This window comes from Manduca sexta, chromosome 26 (genome assembly GCF_014839805.1).
Source record: "Manduca sexta isolate Smith_Timp_Sample1 chromosome 26, JHU_Msex_v1.0, whole genome shotgun sequence".
Classification (NCBI taxonomy): domain Eukaryota; kingdom Metazoa; phylum Arthropoda; class Insecta; order Lepidoptera; family Sphingidae; genus Manduca; species Manduca sexta.
In genome coordinates this window covers 2,283,792-2,304,916 of record NC_051140.1, presented here as the reverse complement: position 1 = coordinate 2,304,916, position 21,125 = coordinate 2,283,792, and the positions used below count along the sequence as shown (strand labels likewise).

General features: G+C 36.0%; 1 protein-coding gene across 4 annotated transcripts in view; it reads right to left on the bottom strand.

Annotated features, from left to right (window-relative positions):
- Positions 1 to 16,451, bottom strand: part of LOC115452722 — a 62,673-nt gene extending 46,222 nt beyond the window's left edge. For 3 of the 4 annotated variants that reach the window (XM_037443421.1, XM_037443424.1, XM_037443423.1), the window contains exons 1-2: positions 16,211 to 16,451; positions 6,970 to 7,311 (exon numbers count right to left, since the gene is read on the bottom strand). In XM_037443421.1, coding sequence (XP_037299318.1) covers positions 6,970 to 7,304 — 335 coding nt within the window. In that variant the 5' untranslated portion in view covers positions 7,305 to 7,311; positions 16,211 to 16,451. Of the gene's footprint in view, positions 1 to 6,969; positions 7,312 to 16,178 lie in introns of all 4 variants that reach the window. The other variant, XM_037443422.1, reaches the window with a different exon arrangement.
- Between the last annotated feature and the right edge of the window lie 4,674 nt (positions 16,452 to 21,125).

The window sequence follows — 21,125 nt, the reverse complement described above, 5'->3', positions numbered from 1 at the left end:
AATGCCTAGCGGTCGCCTGTCCAAAGTCTAAATACACGCCATGCGCTAAACAAATGCGCGCTTATTATTAAACCGCTATTTCAGATTTACTTCTGAGTATTGATTCACAATATTGTAAACACTTGGTTTCTGTTTTCTCAGAACTATCACTATTGCGGGAATTTAGGAGCAGGAAATCTGAGCCTCAATAGATGACGTCTTCATTTAAAAGCATATTTCAATAATAGTATTATTTTTGAAAGGCATAAGAACATGATATAAAAATAATAAAATATTTAAATTGTTATTTTATTTAGTCACGCATAACATTTTGCTTTCAACCTACTTATAGATTATCACCATTAGTGGACAAAGACATAATGCTACCAGTATTCGAATCTATAAATGTGATAAACTGTCGTATTACGTTCAATATGGTTCCTAGGTTAGGTTCATTGCAACTTGTTTACATTATGCAATTTTCAAACGTCATCCAGGCCAATTAATAGAAGTAGAGATTATGTTTGGGTTAAGAAAGGTTAGTTGACATACGATCTAATGTTTACAGGATCTTGATTGTTTGCCGTTTGTTTATGCGATAACCTCATGTCTAATAGATTTATAGGAAAGTTATTTGAATTATAATAAGACGCACTATTCAGTAAAAACAAACGACAGTGCCTTCCGTAGTTATCTTTCGAATCGAGTAAAATAAACGCAAAGTTGTTTGTTGCTCTTGGAATATTAGTTTTGTAAACACGATTCGCAATATTGCATTGAATGAATTAATAACAAATCGTGCTATTAGCGCTACAAACACTCTAAATTTTATCTACAAAATAATATTTCTAATTCTATTACTTCGCTCTTTAATCGCACTTTCCACAATTTTACATAAATTAATAGCTCATTAATACTAATGAATAAAGTTCTTAGTTCGCACATTTGTCCGCCGAACGCTTGATATTCTATTTTCCTTCGTTTATTTATACATTTAAAAGTTCTGCAATGCTATGCGTTTTTCTTGCTAAATGTATGTAAAAATACACCAGTTGTTACACGAAACAAATGCTGGCACAAATTTTCAGGCGAATCATATTGTGAGTGAAACATTTCTTGTCAACTTTTCACTTTTGATGTGAACGATGCGCGGTTTTATATTAGTTTACGATATTTTTATCTTCGACTATGACATCAACGGGGCTACATCGGTTGACCGTAAAATAATTAGGTATTACGATTATACTAGAAACTCTGATTTTGCTTCACGATAAATGTACAGTTGTAACATCACTATCAACTAACAATGAGATTCCGTAGATCCAAACAAATATAATATAAACTTTTCCTTGCAATGCGGCGAAGCATTCATGATTCCTTCTAAAAACGTAGTCGAACGTCTGGAGGTTTAAATCCCAAGGGCGCACATCTATGACTTTTCTAAAATTATGTGTGTATACTTTGTGAATTATCGCTTGCTTTAACGATGAAGGAAAACATCGTGAGGAAACCAGCACACCTGAGAAGTTCTCTATAGGAAATTTGATGATGTGTGAAGTCTAAAAATCTGCACTAGGCCAGCGTGGTGGACTAAGGCTTAATCCCTCTCAGTAGCAGAGGAGGCCCGTGCTCAGCAGTGGGACAGTATATAATACAGAGCTGATACTATTTATTATTATTAACAAGGAACGTTCAAATGTTATGTTTCTGGTTTCCATTTTTTAAGTAATATAAGCTCAGGAACCTTCAGCACAATGTCTGAATAAGGTTCATGATACTATGTGAAAGGTCATCAAGAGTAATTTTATTGTGAAGGAAAGAACTAATGTCAATGTCATATCTAGCGAGTAAGTAATGCAACATATTATATTATCAGAAGCGAATTACAAATTAGTTATTTATATACATTACTATTTATTTTAGAGCCGCGTGCTAGAGGCGCCATTAACCTACGCAGTGTATACGTAATTAAGTGTTTTAATCGAATCATTATGTAATTATAGTTCAAAGGTGGCAGCGAGTACCTGTTGTTATCTTTATAAACAAATCTGTGTGTAGTCAAAGCTTGTATACTACTAGTTTTAGTTGTTTGCTTCATCATTATCAAACAAGATGGCGTACATATAGAATATATTATAAATTTAAACTATTTTAAAATAAGTATGTAAATTATTTCTATTCAGGTCTTTTAAAATACCACCAACAGCACTGTTTACTTTTATAGTAAAAAATATAGCTTTTCCGTCAAGATACTTTATAGTGCTATAATAGTCCAAAAGGTGTAATGGACAGACTTATTAATAAGGCTTTCCAAAAATGTTTGTACAGCTTGCGTTCCTGCAGAAGTAATTAAATCGTTAAACATGATTTTATTATTGGTCGCAGACCTGTTTATCAGCGGTGCATTTGGCGAGAATGCTGTATGCGTGCATCTTGTCCAATGTCATTGTTAAGGCCGCCGGATATAACAAGTAACTGCAGTAAATTATTTATTTATAGATTTATTTCATATCGTACGGCTCGTAGTTTGATGGGAATATTAGAGTAACGTAAGATTTAGTTATCAGTTTATGTTTTCATCCATATCGCATATGAATTTAATACTTAGTATCAACCAAAACAGAAATAGAATAGTTAAAACAGTTAATTATTTGTAAATTAGCTTTTAAGCCAAAGCGACAGTATTCTCCTGTCTAAGCTCAAAAAAAACCATCAGTGTTTTTATTAAAAAGAATCCGTAAGGTTTTTTCTATGCAGTTTTCTTTAAAATAATATAATCATTTCTTCGGATTAAATACTTTTTTGTTGCCAAATAAAATTATGTTAATTCAGTTGACCCACATTTTATATCTGTGTATATTGTTTAACATGAAATTAAAAGCGCAGAAAAACCTTTTTGGGAATGGACGTAACGAAGAAAAACAACGACTAAACCGACACACCTATAGCTTTTAAAAAGTCCAAAGATAAGTATAATATTATTTTATACTACAGCAATACATATTATTATATGACTATTTTTTTTTAATAATATGTAGGAATATTTTTATTACAAAAAATTTGTACTTAAATCCTTCTTCAAATTTTGCGTAGTCAACTGGTTGTAACCGGGCGGTCGGTCCTGAAGTTAGCTGTATGATCAAGGTCGTAGCAAACTCCGTGATGTCCAAGCAGATGATTAGTGAGAGGCTATGGGGATCTTTAGAAATAGCGAAATCTCGTTTCGGAGGCTAACTCATTATGGATCGCTAATCATCTTTTAAATTAATGTTACTAAAAATAGCTCGTAGTTTATTTTCGGTGTCTAGGTCACAAAAAATGCTTTAGCAAAAAATCTACACGTTGTTTATAGTTCCGGACGATCACACTTTACTCATTACATAACAGGTACACTCATTTACAATCGCTAAGCGTAAAACCACGTTTCGTTTTCCGTTCGCAAATAATTTTCTCTACAGAATTCAAGTTAGATTTTCTTTTTACAACCGCAAATATATATTGGAAATTAGTTGGCAACATGTATTTACGTCTTTAATGTCTTGCAAACTTGTTTTTTCAGTCATGAAACTGCAAGAAACAATTTATTTACTGTCGAATATTTGCACGTTTGATATATTTCGGTACAACATTTATTTTGGCGACAGCAGGACGTATGTTGGTAGCCGGCACGAAGAGCGCGCGGGTGCGTCGGACGCGGAGCGACACTGCGTCTAGTGCCAAGAGTGGCGTGAGATTCTTCGTTTAATTTTAACTCATTGATTGTATACGTTAAACTATTGACCTATATATTTTTAGATGCGGAAGTGTTCGCGAAAAGGTGAGCAGATCGTGAGGACGGACAAACATGTTACGATGAGACGCGCTGTGGCCACCATTTCCAGGACAGTATGCAGTTTGAATGCAACGGATATTCTCAAGATATATGTGAAGACTTAGCCGGTCTTAAAGCTATAAATTTACACACTAATATTGACGATTGTTGTTAAAGACATCTTTAACATTGATTTCTCATACAATTTCGTTAACTGACAGCATGGACCACGTGACAAAATATAAAACCAGACAAAAGTAGTTTTAGGGGTGGGATTAAGATCTAATTGATTAAGAGCGCAAATAAGTTACGAGGTCGAAACATTGAACACACATGGCCGACAAAAACACAAGTCACTCGGGGCAAAGGTGAGTCGGCAAGACACGGAGCGGCGCCTGCACCTCATTACTACTGCACGAATTTATATCATCGAATTACTTCTAGGTTCCAATATCGCTCGAATGGAGATTTTTTTCCATTAAAACTAAAACCTTTTTAATAAAAAATCTGGTAAAATTATACTAACTAATTTATTTAACATTATAAGGACTCTTGATTTTTGTATTTAAAACATTTTAAAAATTGCTAGATTCAAGAAGTTTACGAGACGTCCGCACGAAGGCTAAAATTGAAATAGGCAAGAGTCAGTAACTACAAACCTTTGGTGCCATGAAATGAGCAGATATTTCGTAATAACCATACGCTTCACTCGATTCATTATCGTAATTCTCTTCAACTTGTATATAAACTCACGGCAGTCAGTGTGCATGAGTGTACGGATCGTACGCCTCAACACGCATTGCATTGAGCCTAACGAACTTGCCGCGCACTGTGGATGTAAAAAAATATGCTAGAAACGTGTAATCTGTAGATCGGGTTCCGTATATAAATATTTAGGAAGGTAATATACACGAATTAAAATCTTACATTGAAACAAGTGAAAATTAACAATAAGCAAATAGGCTACTAAGCTGTTTGACGTTTGAGATGTTCATGAGAACTAGATGAAAAGTCGATTGAACAGAGAAAACTGATTGAGTTTTCATTAAACACTATACCTACATACAGTAAATTTGGAAAGTCATACGCATAGATTTTTATCTATAGGGATATGGATAAAATCTATTTGGGGATATAGGTATACAGTACAAAATGTATACTGCTTCCAATCTATATTATCTTTGTTGTGGGATGTAGAAGAGTTTAGACTTTAGAGTTAACAGAGAGAGGCCAAAGTTTTATTTTCTTTGCTGAATGTCAAAACGGTACTGCCGATCCTGGCTTACAGAAGGTGCAAAAGATGGAACAGCTGGATAATCAATCCGAGAATATATGGTGTTTCTAAATAAAGGCCTGATCTTACACTAAGTGGATTCCTCACGAGATGCCTACACATAAATAACTTTTTTTTGTCTGACTGTCTGAAGTAATAAATAAAACCAAGATAAATGATCGTTTAATGAACCAAAGGAGTGATTTTCTTGTGTTTATTTTGTATTTTATACGGCATGAGTGCTTCACATACCGCTATACGAACACCGATATAGATATAGATTCAAATCGGGAAGTTCGTAAATCGTGAGTACATTTTGTGAAAAAAGGATGTGCTCAACAATAAAAATCTAAGAAAATACGGTGAAGATTTCCGTGATGAATCCTAGCTGGTGCAACATATATCACTTTGTATACAGCGTGGTCCTGTTGCCAGCGTTATGGGCACCTTTGCGCCAGGTATGGTCCGCGGTGGCCTCTTAGGTTTAAGAGTATTGTATATTTTTAAAATTATGTTCAAATTTTATCAGAATTGTAATGACTATTTTAATTGTGAAATTAAACTATTTGGAAAGTTAAAAAAAATAATCTATTACTCAGTAATCAAATCCTGAAACATCTTAATAGTTAGACTTTTATGTAAAATTACCATTCGTAATTTTAGAATATAAATCTGATTTTGACATTGTCGGCGGAACCCTAATAAGCGCGTGTTAATAGGATTTAACTGGCACTTGTTAACGGACGAGTTCCGTACACATCGGTGTGCTGAAATAGTAGCAGTAGTACTTCACAAGCCACTACTTACACTATTTATCTGGTAGTTTGAAGAAAGCTTTATAACTTCGAAGTGGTTAGCCGAAAGATTTCATATCATATTTAGATACATTAATGTTACGCGTCGACGGATTCCGGATTTTATATTCTCAGAGACGTTTTATTTTAAAGTTGGTGTTACTACTATTCTAAGATTAAAAAAAAAGTGATAGATAGCTTTTTTAATTATTTGTTATGCAAAAACTGATAGGTCCGTCTGGAAATTTTTGGGGGAGGCCTATGTTCAGCAGTGGACTTTATGTGGCTAATGACGATGAGGATAATGGTGCAAAAACTCAATAATTGTGCGTATGTAGTGATTTTGTGTGGTAACTCTGATCTCTAGTGACGTCACGTGCGAATGCGTGCGTGGTTGCATCGGCCCGCACGACGTGGCGCGGCGAGCAGCGACGTTGTCACCAGCTGCTTCAAAACAAGTTACGGCGATATGACATTATGCCGGCTTTACGGAATCAATGGCACTTTATAAACATTTTAATACGTTATTCGACACATAAGTCGGAATATTTATGTAGGAATTAAGTAATAATCAATAAATAGCATGTAATATATACTTCAATCGTTTGAACGTATAAAATATGTGAAATATATCCAACCAACATAATTTCAATGTTATAATGTAGATATAGATGATTAATGTTGATTAAATAATGTAATTAATCAATCATTACGGTTATCAAATTAAAATAAATAAGAAAGAACTATTGTAATAGGTAAGTTGTAACGGAGACAATTTATAATTCATTTTATTTCATTCAGATATACCTATGGATAATATGTGTGTTTTTTAGAACTGCAGTCCTAAGGTCTTGGTTTCTATTCCCGAATCAGACAAAGGAATAATGAGTTTTCCTCCTCAATATCAGCCCGGAGTCTGGAATATTTGCCTGTTATGCCGATAGGCTCGCTCCTTATCACGTCATGGGATACGCACGGCGAAAAGTGGGTGCGCCAGTTTCGCCCCTACCTATCCTTTCGGGGATAAGAGGCATGATGTGAGTAAGCCATAAGTTTTATTTATCATAATATATTATTGTGCACTCGACAAAATCAAAAGTTCTCTTACTCACCCGTCAGCGACGTAGGTTTCCTTGGCAGTAATACCGTTATAATGGACGCGGTTCTCCGCCTCTCCGTCCATCAGATGGTCAGTCATCACGAAGTTCAGGATCTCTTTGTTTAAATGCCTCCTCAAATGTTTGATCTCAGTTATCTTGTTCTTGATCGTCTCGTTGCCGTGTCGATGCCTGAGGTGCGGACTGAATGGCGCGACCTCGCCGTCGTCCTCGCAGCTGGTGGTGCCCAGGAGGAATAGAATGAGCAACGGCGTGCGGAACATCTTGCCCCAAGACACTAGTTTCGCGATGTTCGACTTTTTCTTCGCTTTTGGCGATTTCAACTCCATTTTTGACCTGAAACAAATTTGTACTATTTAATATAAGTTTAAAGATAGGTAATGCATCTACAAAGTTAGTTATTTTCTGTAAATAGTTTGACATAGGGCGCAAGTTTACGCGACCTGTTTGACTTCCGTACTTGACATTAGAATTAACAGTCCATTAGGCAGCAGTACACGTTCAAACTTAGTGATTTGTATCGTGTTGACACAATTTAGAACTCTTTAAACAAAAGCAAGATTAGCTTCGTATAACTTAAATCAGTCTATTTTTCAAAGTATAAAAGCCGCCGCCTCCTACGTAGTTCCGAGAAGATCAAGACATCCGTCTCTCATTTCTGCGTCGACGCACAACAAAGCCAGATCGCGTTACAGCCCCGCAAAGGACATAGTACTAACATCGACTCAGCGCAGCGCTGGCGCCGCTGTGTCAGCACTATTTCGATGTCATATGATCTAGGATCTTAATCACTAAACAGTAAGATGGGACTGTTTACAGTAGTAGATTCAGTGGGAGATTACTCAAGTAATTAGAGTATTTTGTTATACGTGCATGACAAAATTATCCTACTGCTTTTGGTAAGTGGAGTGGAGAATAACTAACTGTAAGGTGTAGTTAAATCATCAGGTATTTACCATGCTTGAGTTTTACTAAGAGTTTATAAACTTATATTTTGAAAGTTTAACTGAGAGTGACATTAAGGACCTCCACATGTTTTAAGTAAATTTAATTTGGCAATTACAGCTAAAGTAGATAGTACTCATTTTATTGTACCATTTATTTGGGACCAAAGATTAGAGTGCAGCTTTTGTATTAGGTGAAATAGACCCTTACTAATTTTTATTATTGCGCTGATTTCCTCCTATTAAAAAAATCCAAACAAAACATCCATACCAGTGCCGAAGTTATATTATTAGCGCAGGTTGCTTTATTTCCGCCGCCCCATCTAGGTAGGTTTATGTATGTATGAACGTAAGTTTCTAACATACTTAATATTTTCCATGTATAATTGTTCCAATAGTTTGTATTATGGAAGGCACTAAAGTTGAATAAAAGAATGATTAAGTAAATCGAGTGAGCGTCCTCTGAAATCTGCCGTCCCTAAGAGGCTGCCGCCCAAAGGCCTCAGCCTATACGGCCTATTTACAAATCCGGGACGGATCCATGCATCTTTTAACACAATCAAGATTTTCTATGGACTCTTATATTTAGTATTGCGAATTAAAAATCAAGTCACAAGTCAAGACAAAAGGATTTATCCTCATCGATAATGAGTTAAAACTTAAATCATAATCGAAATGTAATAAAACATTCTTCATATCTTGTCTCTAATAAATATTGTTACTTTTAACATTTCACTAGTTACTTAGACTAATAACACAATTATTTCCAATTAGACCAGTGTACCCGTTATAAATTATACGAATACAAAAAAACCGTGTCAGAGCCGCGGGCGCATGTTTGACTAGCAAGATACTTATCTCCATTTTCATATTATCAATCAAGATAAAAAAATAATGTCATGGAATTGCTAAATACATGGCATTCTATGGAAGATTAGGCTTGTCGCATACTGAAGACGCATGACATAATCAGTGGATAAATAAAAATATGAATTTTATATTATAGTAATTTTTTCCTGCGCCTTCGATCGGGTGAAAAAGTTTTTCCGAGATACAAATAGCCTATAGCATTCAAGAAAGTTGTAGCTTCCTATTAGTAAAAGAATTTTCAAAATCAGTTCAGTAGGTCTAGAGATTAGCCTTAATAAACCTACCAGCAAACAAACAAAATGTTTTCTCTTTATAATATTACTATAGATTGTTGTTCTTCACATAGATCTACAAAGAAGCAATTGAAACTGTACAACCGTAATTGTAACAAGTAAATAATTAAGTTATTTTCAATGTTTATTGACACACATAATACCAAAAGAGCCTTGGATGCGACTCGGCCTTGAACTAAAATAATTAGGAAAGTGGAAAAAGTAGAGTGCTTACTTTAACTCCTCCAAAAATTAAACTTGACGAAACGCACCACCAACGTGTCAGTTCATTGTTAATGTATATTTTTGACAGTTACACCGTCCTACTGGAACTGACCCTTCTAATCTATAAACTTTATATTTAATGTATCTGGTTAGACAAAGGCTTTAACCTAACCTAATACTTTTGAAGAATTATGTTTCAAACATATGCATGCAATGCAATATTATACCCGTCAGTGTGGATTAGACCTAGTGTTAAGATTTAAAATAAATGGATTCAACGAATGACGTGACGTTATTACACTGACGATTTTTATTATAAAAAAACTTAGACTATTAAATGGTAATTTTACCACCATAATACTATTTTTAATTATATTACACATTATATGCTATACTGAAAATACTGTACGTATGTAAAACCTTTACCTTTACCAAACGCTATGTAGTATTTGGTACAATTGGTTTTCATACAATAACTCCTGCTCTATCAATACGAGCCCCAGTGGTAGTGCTTCGGACTGCTGAGACTAAAGTTAGCGGATTCAGTTCCTGATCCTGTATCCTTGATTTTTAGGTTACCTTTATTTGTAAACTTTGAAGGTGTTGGTCACCTTACGAGGTGCATCAATATTGCAACTTTGAACTCTTCTAAAGTAGCTGAAAAAATTACTGATCGTTCGACTCTTAACGCGTGACGTAAAAATGCGATGTTTATTTATCAGATGAGGTATTTAACGCTCATACATTGTACCGTATGAAGTATGTACAATTAACTTGGTGAAGCAATCGGCAGGTTTCGACACGGGCTCGGCCGTGCTCTATTTCTGTGACCGATTTACAAATTGGAGCGGTTTTTGTATTTAATACGTATAATTTTGCTTACCACAGTTATTTTTTTATTATACTTGATTACCTTTTGGATCGTCGCTCAGTTTTCAAGGCACCAAGCAAAGGTAGTGTGTTTGATCAGGAAACAACTGATAGGTTTTTTAATACATTTTCTGAAGGCAGTATATAGCGCGATGGCCTAGTGGCTAGTGTATTATATAGTGTCAAGGGCTACGGGTCCTAGGCCCACTCGCATGCAGCTCTATCTTTTCAAACTCAAGTGTATATTCATTTTTAATTATCTGGTATTTCAGTTACTACTCCACAACAAACCTTAGCTGCCGTCTGTCGACTTCAGGAACACTGATACTTAGCATCAGAATTCCACTAATATTTTAATCGCTGTCAATAGCATGGCCAGTTATAATCTACGCTATCCATTCACACGAGTACACACGCACGTAAAAACTATTTGATAATAATTTACAAGTCACGATAAAAAAGGCGATAATGGGATAATGATAAAGGGATAAATTAGCGATCACTACCGATGTCTGATTATGTAACCAGGAGGTATTTTTCGAGGGCACATTACGTATTATATCTTTTAGTTTTATCGACGGTAAAGGAGCCTCTCTGTACCTGGTGGTAAGTGAAGAGAAGCATAATAACATGTCGACCGACAAGGAATAATTCTCCCTGGATGGCCGGCACAGTTATGCTGGCCTTTTTTTTCGCGAGGAAAATCGCGTTATTGCTACCACCACTTGCAGGGTGAGTAGAATGGTTTTGTTGGTTTCACCGGTCTTACGGACCAATGTCAACGTTCAGGAGTATAGCATTATCCGAGCGAGCATTGGACCAAGTCCCTAACCCCTCTATACATCGGCATACCAACCAAAACACGCGGTGGCCTTCTCCAGCGCATACGGGACGGCCCCGGGGTATCTTGTTGCACTAAGATAGCTGGCCGGAACAGTCCCTGACAGCTATGATGATCTCGATTGATTGATTCTTTAGGCTTCGCTCCATAGACCTTAAGTAGTAGGAAGGCGGGAATACGTATGCTAACAAACTGTTCCACAGCCTAATGGTGCGGCAGAAATATGATTGCCGGTAATAGGATATATTTTATATCGATAGCGACCACCGTACACAAGGTGTTAAAACCCGCCATAGTGCCCGACATAAATGTCGCGTTCCGAGATTAGCCTGTGTATATCTGGTTCCTAAAGGCCGGCATAACTGTATCGACGGATGAGGGGTAATCATCTCTCGTCAGTTGACATTCTATTGGACCCTACTCCACTTACCGTCAGGTGCAATAGGGTTCAGCCCTGTGGACGAGGGCCCGAAAGAATATAGCCACGGTTAACCTCTGCCTGTCGTACAAGGCGACTAATTGGGATCCCATCAGGGCATTGGACATACATTCGAGCCTGTAAGTCCGTCCTGAAATGGGATGAATTAGTGCGCTTATCCTCGCCGCTGTTGTAAACGCCAGCCGGGTTCAATGTACCGACGGACTGTTTGCACAGTACACCGCGGAGGTTGTTCCGGTAGAGATCTGAGGTAATGCCTTATGGTACCCCGGAGCCGCCTCTAATGCGTCGATGAAGGATACCGCGGGGTTTTAGTCGGTACGCCGACGTGCATAGCGTGCTGGCAACCCCGACATACCCGCCTTGGTTCCTTGGACGAATGCGGGATCTTAAAGTGATTTCCCCGCGAAAAAAAAAGGTGCAATAGATTTACTTTTGCCGTGCAGGTATAGAAGAAAAAGATGAATTACTAATTACATCTTTGGATTAGAGCTTGATGCATTGCACTCCGACGGACTGTAGACTTAACCGTTCGCCCACTGGACTACTATACTATTACGAGCGACTGGTACACAACATCCAGTCGCTTGTCCGAGGTCCGTAGGCGAAAGACGTTTTAGCTAAAGATTTTAATATGGGTGGCGTTGTCATTGACGGCGATCTGACGTTTACATCAATTTTTTTTTTCTTTTTGTTCAAGGATGTACCCACTATATGTAGTACATTGTTGTAATAACGATCTAGCCTTAAGCCTAATAAGTTCTAATGAGACTATGACTAAGAATATGTCCAATAACACTTTTCTTATTGTCTCAATCAAGGAGAAGACACATTGTTCGCGTGTACTTTTTACCGCACTTTTTCACATCAAGTGATCAAGTTGCTTGTCACGTCGTGTAAGTCGTATGAAATTGTATTTGCTAGAAGTTCTATTCTCGCAATCTGCCTGACGCATGCTTATCCGCAATGCTTTAGCGCCGGATGCATAATGTGTTATGGGGAAACGATCTATTCGTGCATTGTACTACTTCAGCAATACTTACGTAGGATGTCCGGTAGTGTACAATGAACATTTACCACTAGTGACGATATTAGAAGTATCAATAATATGAACCTGATTATCTAAGCATGTTACTAAATTATTAAAAACTTGGAAGTAATATGGCTAAAGGCTAAAGGTGGCGTTGTTGTACTGCATGCACGGTACGACAGCGCTCTGAGGTCCTGGGTTCGAATCTCGGGTCGGGCAAAGTGATATTTGGGATTTTTTGCTCAGTATCAGCCCGGAGTCTGGAATTTGTGCCCGATATGGCGATAGGCTCGCCCCCTATCACATCATGGGACGTAACACATTTGTCGAAAAGTGGGTGCCTTGGTTGCGCCTCTGCTTACCTATTCGGGGATAAATACGGTAAGTATATTGTGTGTGTGTAAACCTTTCAACTTAATAGGCACCAGTTCAAATGGCAAATTTTTTGGAGTCTGGGCATGTCTGTGATGTCTAAAACCGTCTCATACGACGCCATCCGCCACTTTCTACGATGTAGAATACATGTTCTCTTATGGCAGATGTTCGAAATCATAATATTGTTACGAAAATTCATGTAAAACAAAATACAATTAATTAGGAAATTATTGACTTTTATCATTGCAACGATAGCCCAGTTGGGTGTGGAACGGACTGCCGAGACGAATGTCCGCAGGTTCAAATCCAAAGGGCACACACCTCTGACGTTTCTAAAAAATCATGTGTGTATTCTTTGTAAATTTATCGTTCGCTTTAACGGTGAAGGAAAACATCGTGAGGAAACCTGCACATCTGAGAAGTTCTCTATAGGAATTTCGAAGGTGAGTGAAGTCTACCAATCCGCTCTAGGCCAGCGTGGTGGACTAAGGCCTAATCCCTCTCAGTAGTAGAGGAGGCCCGTGCTCAGCAGTGGGCAAGTATATAATACAGGGCTGATATTATTATTATTATCATTGCAAGCACATAATGAGGAGGCAATTTTTTTTTAAAACAGCCCGTAATGCCCGTTTTGTTACATGATTGTAATTGTTAAGTTATCTCTACTGTGAACTTAGTACCAAAGAATAAATAATTGCCGTCGTTTAAGGTCTGAAAAGTCTACAACTCCTAACGGAAATAACAAAAAAAGTTCCTTGCAAACTGTATTCTTGAGTTACGTTATCTTATATATTTAAAATTGCATTATACCAACAGTTAACAAAATATTGCGACTTTACCGCGAACTGGCCGATCTTATCGGCTGTAGTCCGAAGCACAACGTTCGATTAATTAAATTAATGAATTTATTTTTAAAGTTTCCGCGGAGATATTGCATGTTGATTATTTTCCCGCCATTTCAGTTTGTCTTTATACCTCTGGTTTATAAAAAACTGGCGAGACGATTACGAATACCGCTTGAAAACGTTTTTTAAGCATACTTATTAATTTTTTGTGATATAAGGCGAATGAATATTTATGTCAATTAATTGTCAGTAACTAGAGCGGCGATAGCCTAATAGGCTGTGAAAAGGACTGCCAAAACAAATTTTCGTAGATTCAAAACCCAATGGCACCTCTGACTTTTCTTAAAATTATGTGTGTTTTCTTTGTTAATTATTGCATTAATGGTGAAGAAAAACATCGTGAGTAAACCTAAGAAGTTCTCTAAAGGAATTTTGGGGGTGTGTGAATTCTACCAATCCGCACTAGGCTAACGTGGTAGAGTAAGGCCTAATCCCTCTCAATAGTAGAGAAGGCCCGAGACCAGCGGTGGGACAGTATATAATACAGGACTGATGTTATTATTACTAACACTAACTAAATTATTAACCCGTCTAAGCAAAAACCAATGTCTTGAGATATGGGTAATGTCACTGAAAACCCAGAAAAATTTACAATACTCTACAACTTTTATTCTTGATTTTATACCATGTTAAACAAAAACGAATCCGCAAATTAGCCTATAGCAATGTGTTTAAAGGTACTCTCGGCCGCTGTCACGTGACACCGACACTCGTCGCGGCTCGAGTGGACCGCCGCCATGCAACTCCGGAGCTGTTCCCGGCACATACTCGAATTTTTATGTACCAAGAGCCAGATTTACGACAATAATTAATAAATATCAAAGAAGTGTTGACAAGAATCTAGCATCCGTCCAGCTACAGCTGAGCTAATGCTATAATTATAAATGATGATATATATCGAGTCCATTATGATTTAGATTTTGTCGACTGAAACTCTACCACCGCTTGAGACAGTACTAGCGAATCATGAAATTAGTATGACTTCAAGTGTCGTATTCTCTTCACTCACTACCCTTTGTTTGACGTCAACACGTAGACCACGTTTTTCGTCAGGAGTTTTTTCGCATGTTTCTGTGAGCGAAAACAGATGATAATGGTTGCTAAGCAGCCCTAGGCTGCATTATCGATTGCACTTATTTTTTTTAAATAATATAAGCGTCTTTCCAATAGATACTGATGTCCTCAATGTTCAAAGTTTGTACCATTGGGTTATATGCTAAGACAAATTATTTTTTGTGAGACAATAAATTAAAGGCGAAAGCAAAAAAACAGCGATATTAGTTTTGGATCCAAATCAGATCAGATCATATCTTAATGATTGGTAAAAACTGAATACTCCTTGCTCCTAGATAATGATAATATTAATTTAATGTCCTCAAGTGGAACATGCAATTCGACATGGTGATGTCAGATACCTATAATAACTTGGTTTATGTAAGTTCAGTTTTTACCAAAGTAATATAGTCACATTAAGGAATACATAATTAGGCAAATCTTTAACCATTTCTTTGCTACTATGGGCTACTTACTATCTGATGACTGGGTCATTCGCCGTATCGAACATAGAAATATAATATGATAATCGTGTACAATTTCTTAGTATATTATACTATAAACTTTTCCGAAAGTTTTTGAAAGAGATTTTATTTACTGGCGGATAAGACATCACAGCGAATATTTAGATCTCTAAACACTTTGATACTGGCATGAATCGAGTAGCTTAATTATAATTAGACCACCGAACTGTACATGTCGAGTAATAATGTGGAGCAACTACCTTTAATACAGTGTCTTTAAACTCGAATGTTAGTTACTCATAGACGTAATGATATAGAAGTATAGAAAGAGTTTATTGTCAACATCTGTCGCATGCAATATATATTAAATGTAGGATATAATACAAAAGAAAATCCTCTTTGATTTGTCAACGTTGCACGGCTGCAAGGTGATAATAAGATGGCCAGCTCAGCATAATGTTGAACTAATATGGATAACAGTAAATTTAAAGCGCGAATTAATTACAATAATCGTCTATAAGTCATTAATTCTTAAAATTAATATTATATTTTATCGAATAAAATAAATATCCTGAATATAATGTTGTTATATTGATCGATATTCCTACAATAGTTTTATCATATCATAAAGAAAATATTATTTAAGTATAAAATGTATTTAAATATATTCTAATTTAAAATAATATTTCGTTATGATACTTGTATATGAAAAATAAATATTAATTATTAAATTTTATATTTTTCCATGTGTAACATATATTTTCTAAATTATTTTTTCTATTTGACGCAAACTCTACGTAAAAATGTAAATTTCAACTTCTCGAGTATTAATAAAAAATGTTTTATTCATGCATCCAATAGAAAAAAATAAACGTCCAATTTTCGACACAAAAACTGCTTAAATAAAATAAATACCTTTAACTCCAAATTTGGAAAAAAAATATTACCTGTCCACAATTTTAAGGGCACTCAAATAATATCCATTATAATTTCACAAAACACTACAAAAATAACACTTAAAAAAACCTTCACTAAAAATATCGTTCACTCGATGCGAAATAAAATAAAATCCAAATTTGATTGCAACTTTTCGAAACCCGTCGAACGCGTGTAGTTTTGGCGGGAGTGCGGCGCAGAGCGATACAACCCTAGCGTCTCTACCGGCCGGCCAATCGCCCGATACTGAATTGTGAAAGAATGACCGGTACCGGTAACACGGTGACAAACTTAATGTTTGCGTACGGGAAACTCGAGCCCTACCACATTGCCTACCGATACGACAACGTTAAGTATGGCGCCTTTATCAATTAACTGCACTATTGGATTTGCCAATGATCGTACGATATTGTAAATTTATCAGAAGACGCGCGTAGGGAACTATGTGCAGCTTGCGTTACCTTCAGGTCGGACGCAACAGCAAGGCTGACGACATATATAATAATAATGAGCAAAAAATGTGCAATTCTTTTTCTGTAAACGTTCTCAATGAAACTGTGAATGGAACGGTACATAATAGTGACCATAAAATATGACATGACTATTTTTCTTTTGTGAAACAAATGTCATTGAGTTTTGAACAAAACAAGAGTTGTAATGAGTAGTGATTGAAATAGTGTTGACTGTAGCTTTGTTATACGCCAATACGAAAAAAACATTTTGAGAATTTACAGCGTTTAGTGATCTAAAATTACTATTTACGGTCAGTTAGCATTTACTATCAACTATACAACTTACTTGTCTTGTCATTAAACTAATTAAAATGCACCTATTTTTTCATTCATTAACATACAATTTTACCTTGACCCGGAATAGGTAGGCAGACTCAATTTGCGTACTCAAGATTTATTATGGTTATTTCTTCTACATTTGCCATTGAGAGCGAGTCATAGAAGACAAAATCTCGAATCTCAAGCAACTAAAAACGTTTAATAAAAGGATTTTCCCCGTGACAAAAGAACTAACGTGCATCTTTCGAAGAAATACAAATTTTAAATGTTTCGACCTGAGAATTGAATTTTTACGGTGCACGGCCCAAATTTAACAATCGAAATCGCTTCATGATTCTTGAGTGGACGACCATACATTTTAATTATTAAATGCGTTTAGTCCGGGCAGACTTTAAACCGATGTCTGTAACCGCCTCATCAGCACGTTGCCAATATAGTAGCAAGTTTAAGAGTGACTCTAGTTTAATCATGTCTTGATATGAAAATGCCTAAGCCAAAATTAGTTTTCTGTGGCGCATTCGAAATTGTATCAACAAAAATATTTTTTCTTCCTAAATGGAACTTTAAGAAAACCATATTTAGGCTCAAAACCCATTGGTAAAATCATCAGGCTTTGAATTACAATGATGATAATAAATTTGCAGTGGTTCAGTGAGCATGCTGACTGAGAAACCAGAACTCACGTATTCTATCTTCCTACAGTTTTATAGTTTTGCTTTCGTTATTCGAAAGTAAGACTAAAGTTGTTATGTTCAAAGTTATATATACGTATATATTATTATGATTCTTGCTCGTGACTTTAAATTACCTAGATATTAATTTCTGATAAATTTTGTTTTCATTACATCATGAAAAGAGGAAATGCTATAAATATATAAAAGTAAACTGGTTTTACCTAATGAATGAGGAAAATACATTACCTAATACCTCAAAATTTCCTGTTAAATATTTTTAAAAATATACTTTATACAAATTATAAATACGATAGCGATAGCCTAGTTGGGTGTGGAACGGACTGCCGAGACGAATGTCCACAGGTTCAAATCCCAAGGTGTGCCCTTGCGATTTGAACCTGCGGACATTCGTCCCGGCAGTCCGTTCCCTCTGACTCTTCTAAAAAATTATATGCGTATTCTTTGTGAATTATCGCTTGCTTTAACGGTGAAGAAAAACATCGTGAGAAAACTTGCATACCTGAGAAATTTTCTATTAGGAATTTTCGAGGGTGTCTGAAGTCTACCAACACGCACTAGGCCAGCGTGGTGGACTAAGGCCTATTCCCTCTCAGTAGTAGAGGAGGCCCGTGCCCAACAGTGGAACCGTATATTATAATACAGGTCTAATATTATTATTATTATTATTATTATACAAATTATAAAAAAATTGTTCATATATTTCCTCATAAAATTAAAACGTGTTAACAGATGTAGAGACAAGTATTACAGTAGAGTCCCTTTTATCCGAATTAATCAGAGGTCATGGGTGTTCGGTAAACAGGTTTATACGGATAATCGAACTGTATATATACCAAATATATGAAGATGAGAAAAGGCACCAGCATTTCAAGGCTGGCACACATTACATGAGTTTTTGGTGCGTTACATTCGTAATTTCTGATAGCTGTATAGTAACAGTCTATTGAATTTGCAGCGCTTGAATCAGTGTTGTTGCTAATATAGAATAAACAAAAGGAAGCCAAGAGAATGCGATCGATACCATAGCAGTGCTATTATTAACATACGGCATGCCGCGACAGCTGAACGACGGAGACGCAGTGACTTTTTGGCGTGGTGGTTTTTGCGCGCGCGCACGCACACTGCATACCCGAATAATCAGCTACTTAAGTTCTAACTTGTAGTTAAAGTTACGTTAATAGTAATAGTTGGTCTACTGAATATTCAAGGCTTCGCACTTGGAGAAGCACGGGTGGTTACCGATCTTCATCGTGAAATGGATGTAATAATTAAGCAATTATAGGAGTTCTAATATGTCTAATATGTTCTAATATTGTATTGGATATTATTAAATATAAGGGTTTGTAGAAGCATAAACTTGTTAAATATTTATTAAAAAGATAAGGATAAAATGTGGCGTATAGAGCAAATCATCTGGAATACTATGGGAAAAACCATGTTTTTAGGGGAAATTATACCTGGAAAAAGAATATTACCTAGATGGAACCGTGCACTAAAGCTAGTACTAATTTACTTTAAGGTGCTTTACAAGTAAACGATAGGGCAAATACCCACGGCGCGGAGGTGTATTACAATTTGACATTTCATCGGTATTTCCCCTTAAGTTCTAGGTTAAAGACTTTTCAAATAAACAAGTGTTTTGTTATCAAACACACTATACTATAAATATAAATCTATAGAGGTAGAGATTTGAAATAATTTCATACATAGATCAACATAAATCAGCATGTATTCTTTCAAAATTACCGCATATAATTGCGTACCAAAGGACCAAGGAAACATAAAGGGCAGGTGCGCACAAACTGTTGTCTAAGTACACTGCTATAAATAAAATTGAAAACAAAAGTACCAGGGTAACATAGATCAGTAGTAGTGCGTAACACACGCGCTCCGCAAAAGCGAGTTCGCAACTTCGCAATGTAACACTAGGGCCAAGTTGCAATGAAGGCGGTGCCGATACTATATTCGTCTCGTTAGCGGAATTAAGCTCTCGTACGCGCTCCACTGGAATGCAGAGAAAGATTTCTTCGAACCAACGACTGTACATAAATATGGACAAGCAGCCAATAAGAGAAAGGATAGAAATGTCTGCACTTTTCCAATTTTATTTTAAAACAAAATAATAAGGGGTTAGTTGTTCTCATCTTCTGCAAACTGGTTGTTTGTTACTCTCTATAACTATTAAAGTATTATTTATATTTCTGGCACACAGTACAATCGATATTTACAAGCATGTGCAGTGCAAACTCTTCATTAGTAATTTTAAATTTTCCAGTCAAAATAAATTTTAATATTGTTCGTTTTCAACTTATACTTACAATAAATTCGCGTCTCTTATATTATTTTGATAATTGTTGGCTGCATTTAAATCGAGAGAAATATTCGATACTTTTTATATTAGAATATGTATATTTATATAAAAATCCGCCTATTGTAAAATATTTACAAACAAAGAATCATGAGCCTATGGCCTATTTATATTATTGAAGGAAATGTCGCTATCGTGAGAGCTTCTGACTTTCAAAAACTATAGATGATGAGCCACCGCGTATACATAGAAACATGACTTAACCGTAGTACTCAACGAATGACAATTGGCACGAGTGAGCTAGATCAGTATAATTACGGTTTACTTGTGATCGGTCATCGGTACTACGAGAGAATGTCAACCATTATAGATTGAAGTCATAAATACAAAGCCGAATATTATCCGCAAGATGTGTAAAAAATCTGTTGACTATTCTTTACGTTGTGGTAGAAATGATGATGAAAATGTTCTCGTGCTATTTGTAACCATATAATATAATAATGCTATTGATAACAGCCGTCAGACACATTGCATGATCGCAGGCTATAAACTCTAAAAACTATTGTGTATAGTAGGCGGCTGATATCCATTCACTAACTCATTCATAAACTTAACCATTCACAAAATCAATTTTAGCAAATAAGCAAGAAGCCCAAACTGGTCCCTTCCTTTGTTAGAAGCCGCCATAATTAAAATATTGATGAAATACAAAGGTATTTTTTTGGCGGCCATAGACAATATGGCGACAATTATTTGTTCGCGCCAAAAGATGTCCATCTGGTATCAATGGCGACACACTTGACTGCGCGCGCCGCCGCTTTGTCGTATTGTCTAGTTTTTTCTACTGCAACCGTCTTTTAACTGGCCGGGCAGGGTTTGGGGTTCACTTGGCATGATTATATTATTTTATAACGTCCAGAGGATTTATTGCAATATCGCTCTAATAAAATGCTCAAAATACTTTATATGAAAAGTACTGACTCGGTTTGTAACATAGGTGTGTTACATTAATAACTTGGTTACTGATAATGCCATAAAATTACAAATGATAAGTATAATACTTTTATTAGCAATAGCAGTATACTTAATATGTATCATATTATTACAGTTTCTACGGTAAATAGGTACCTTT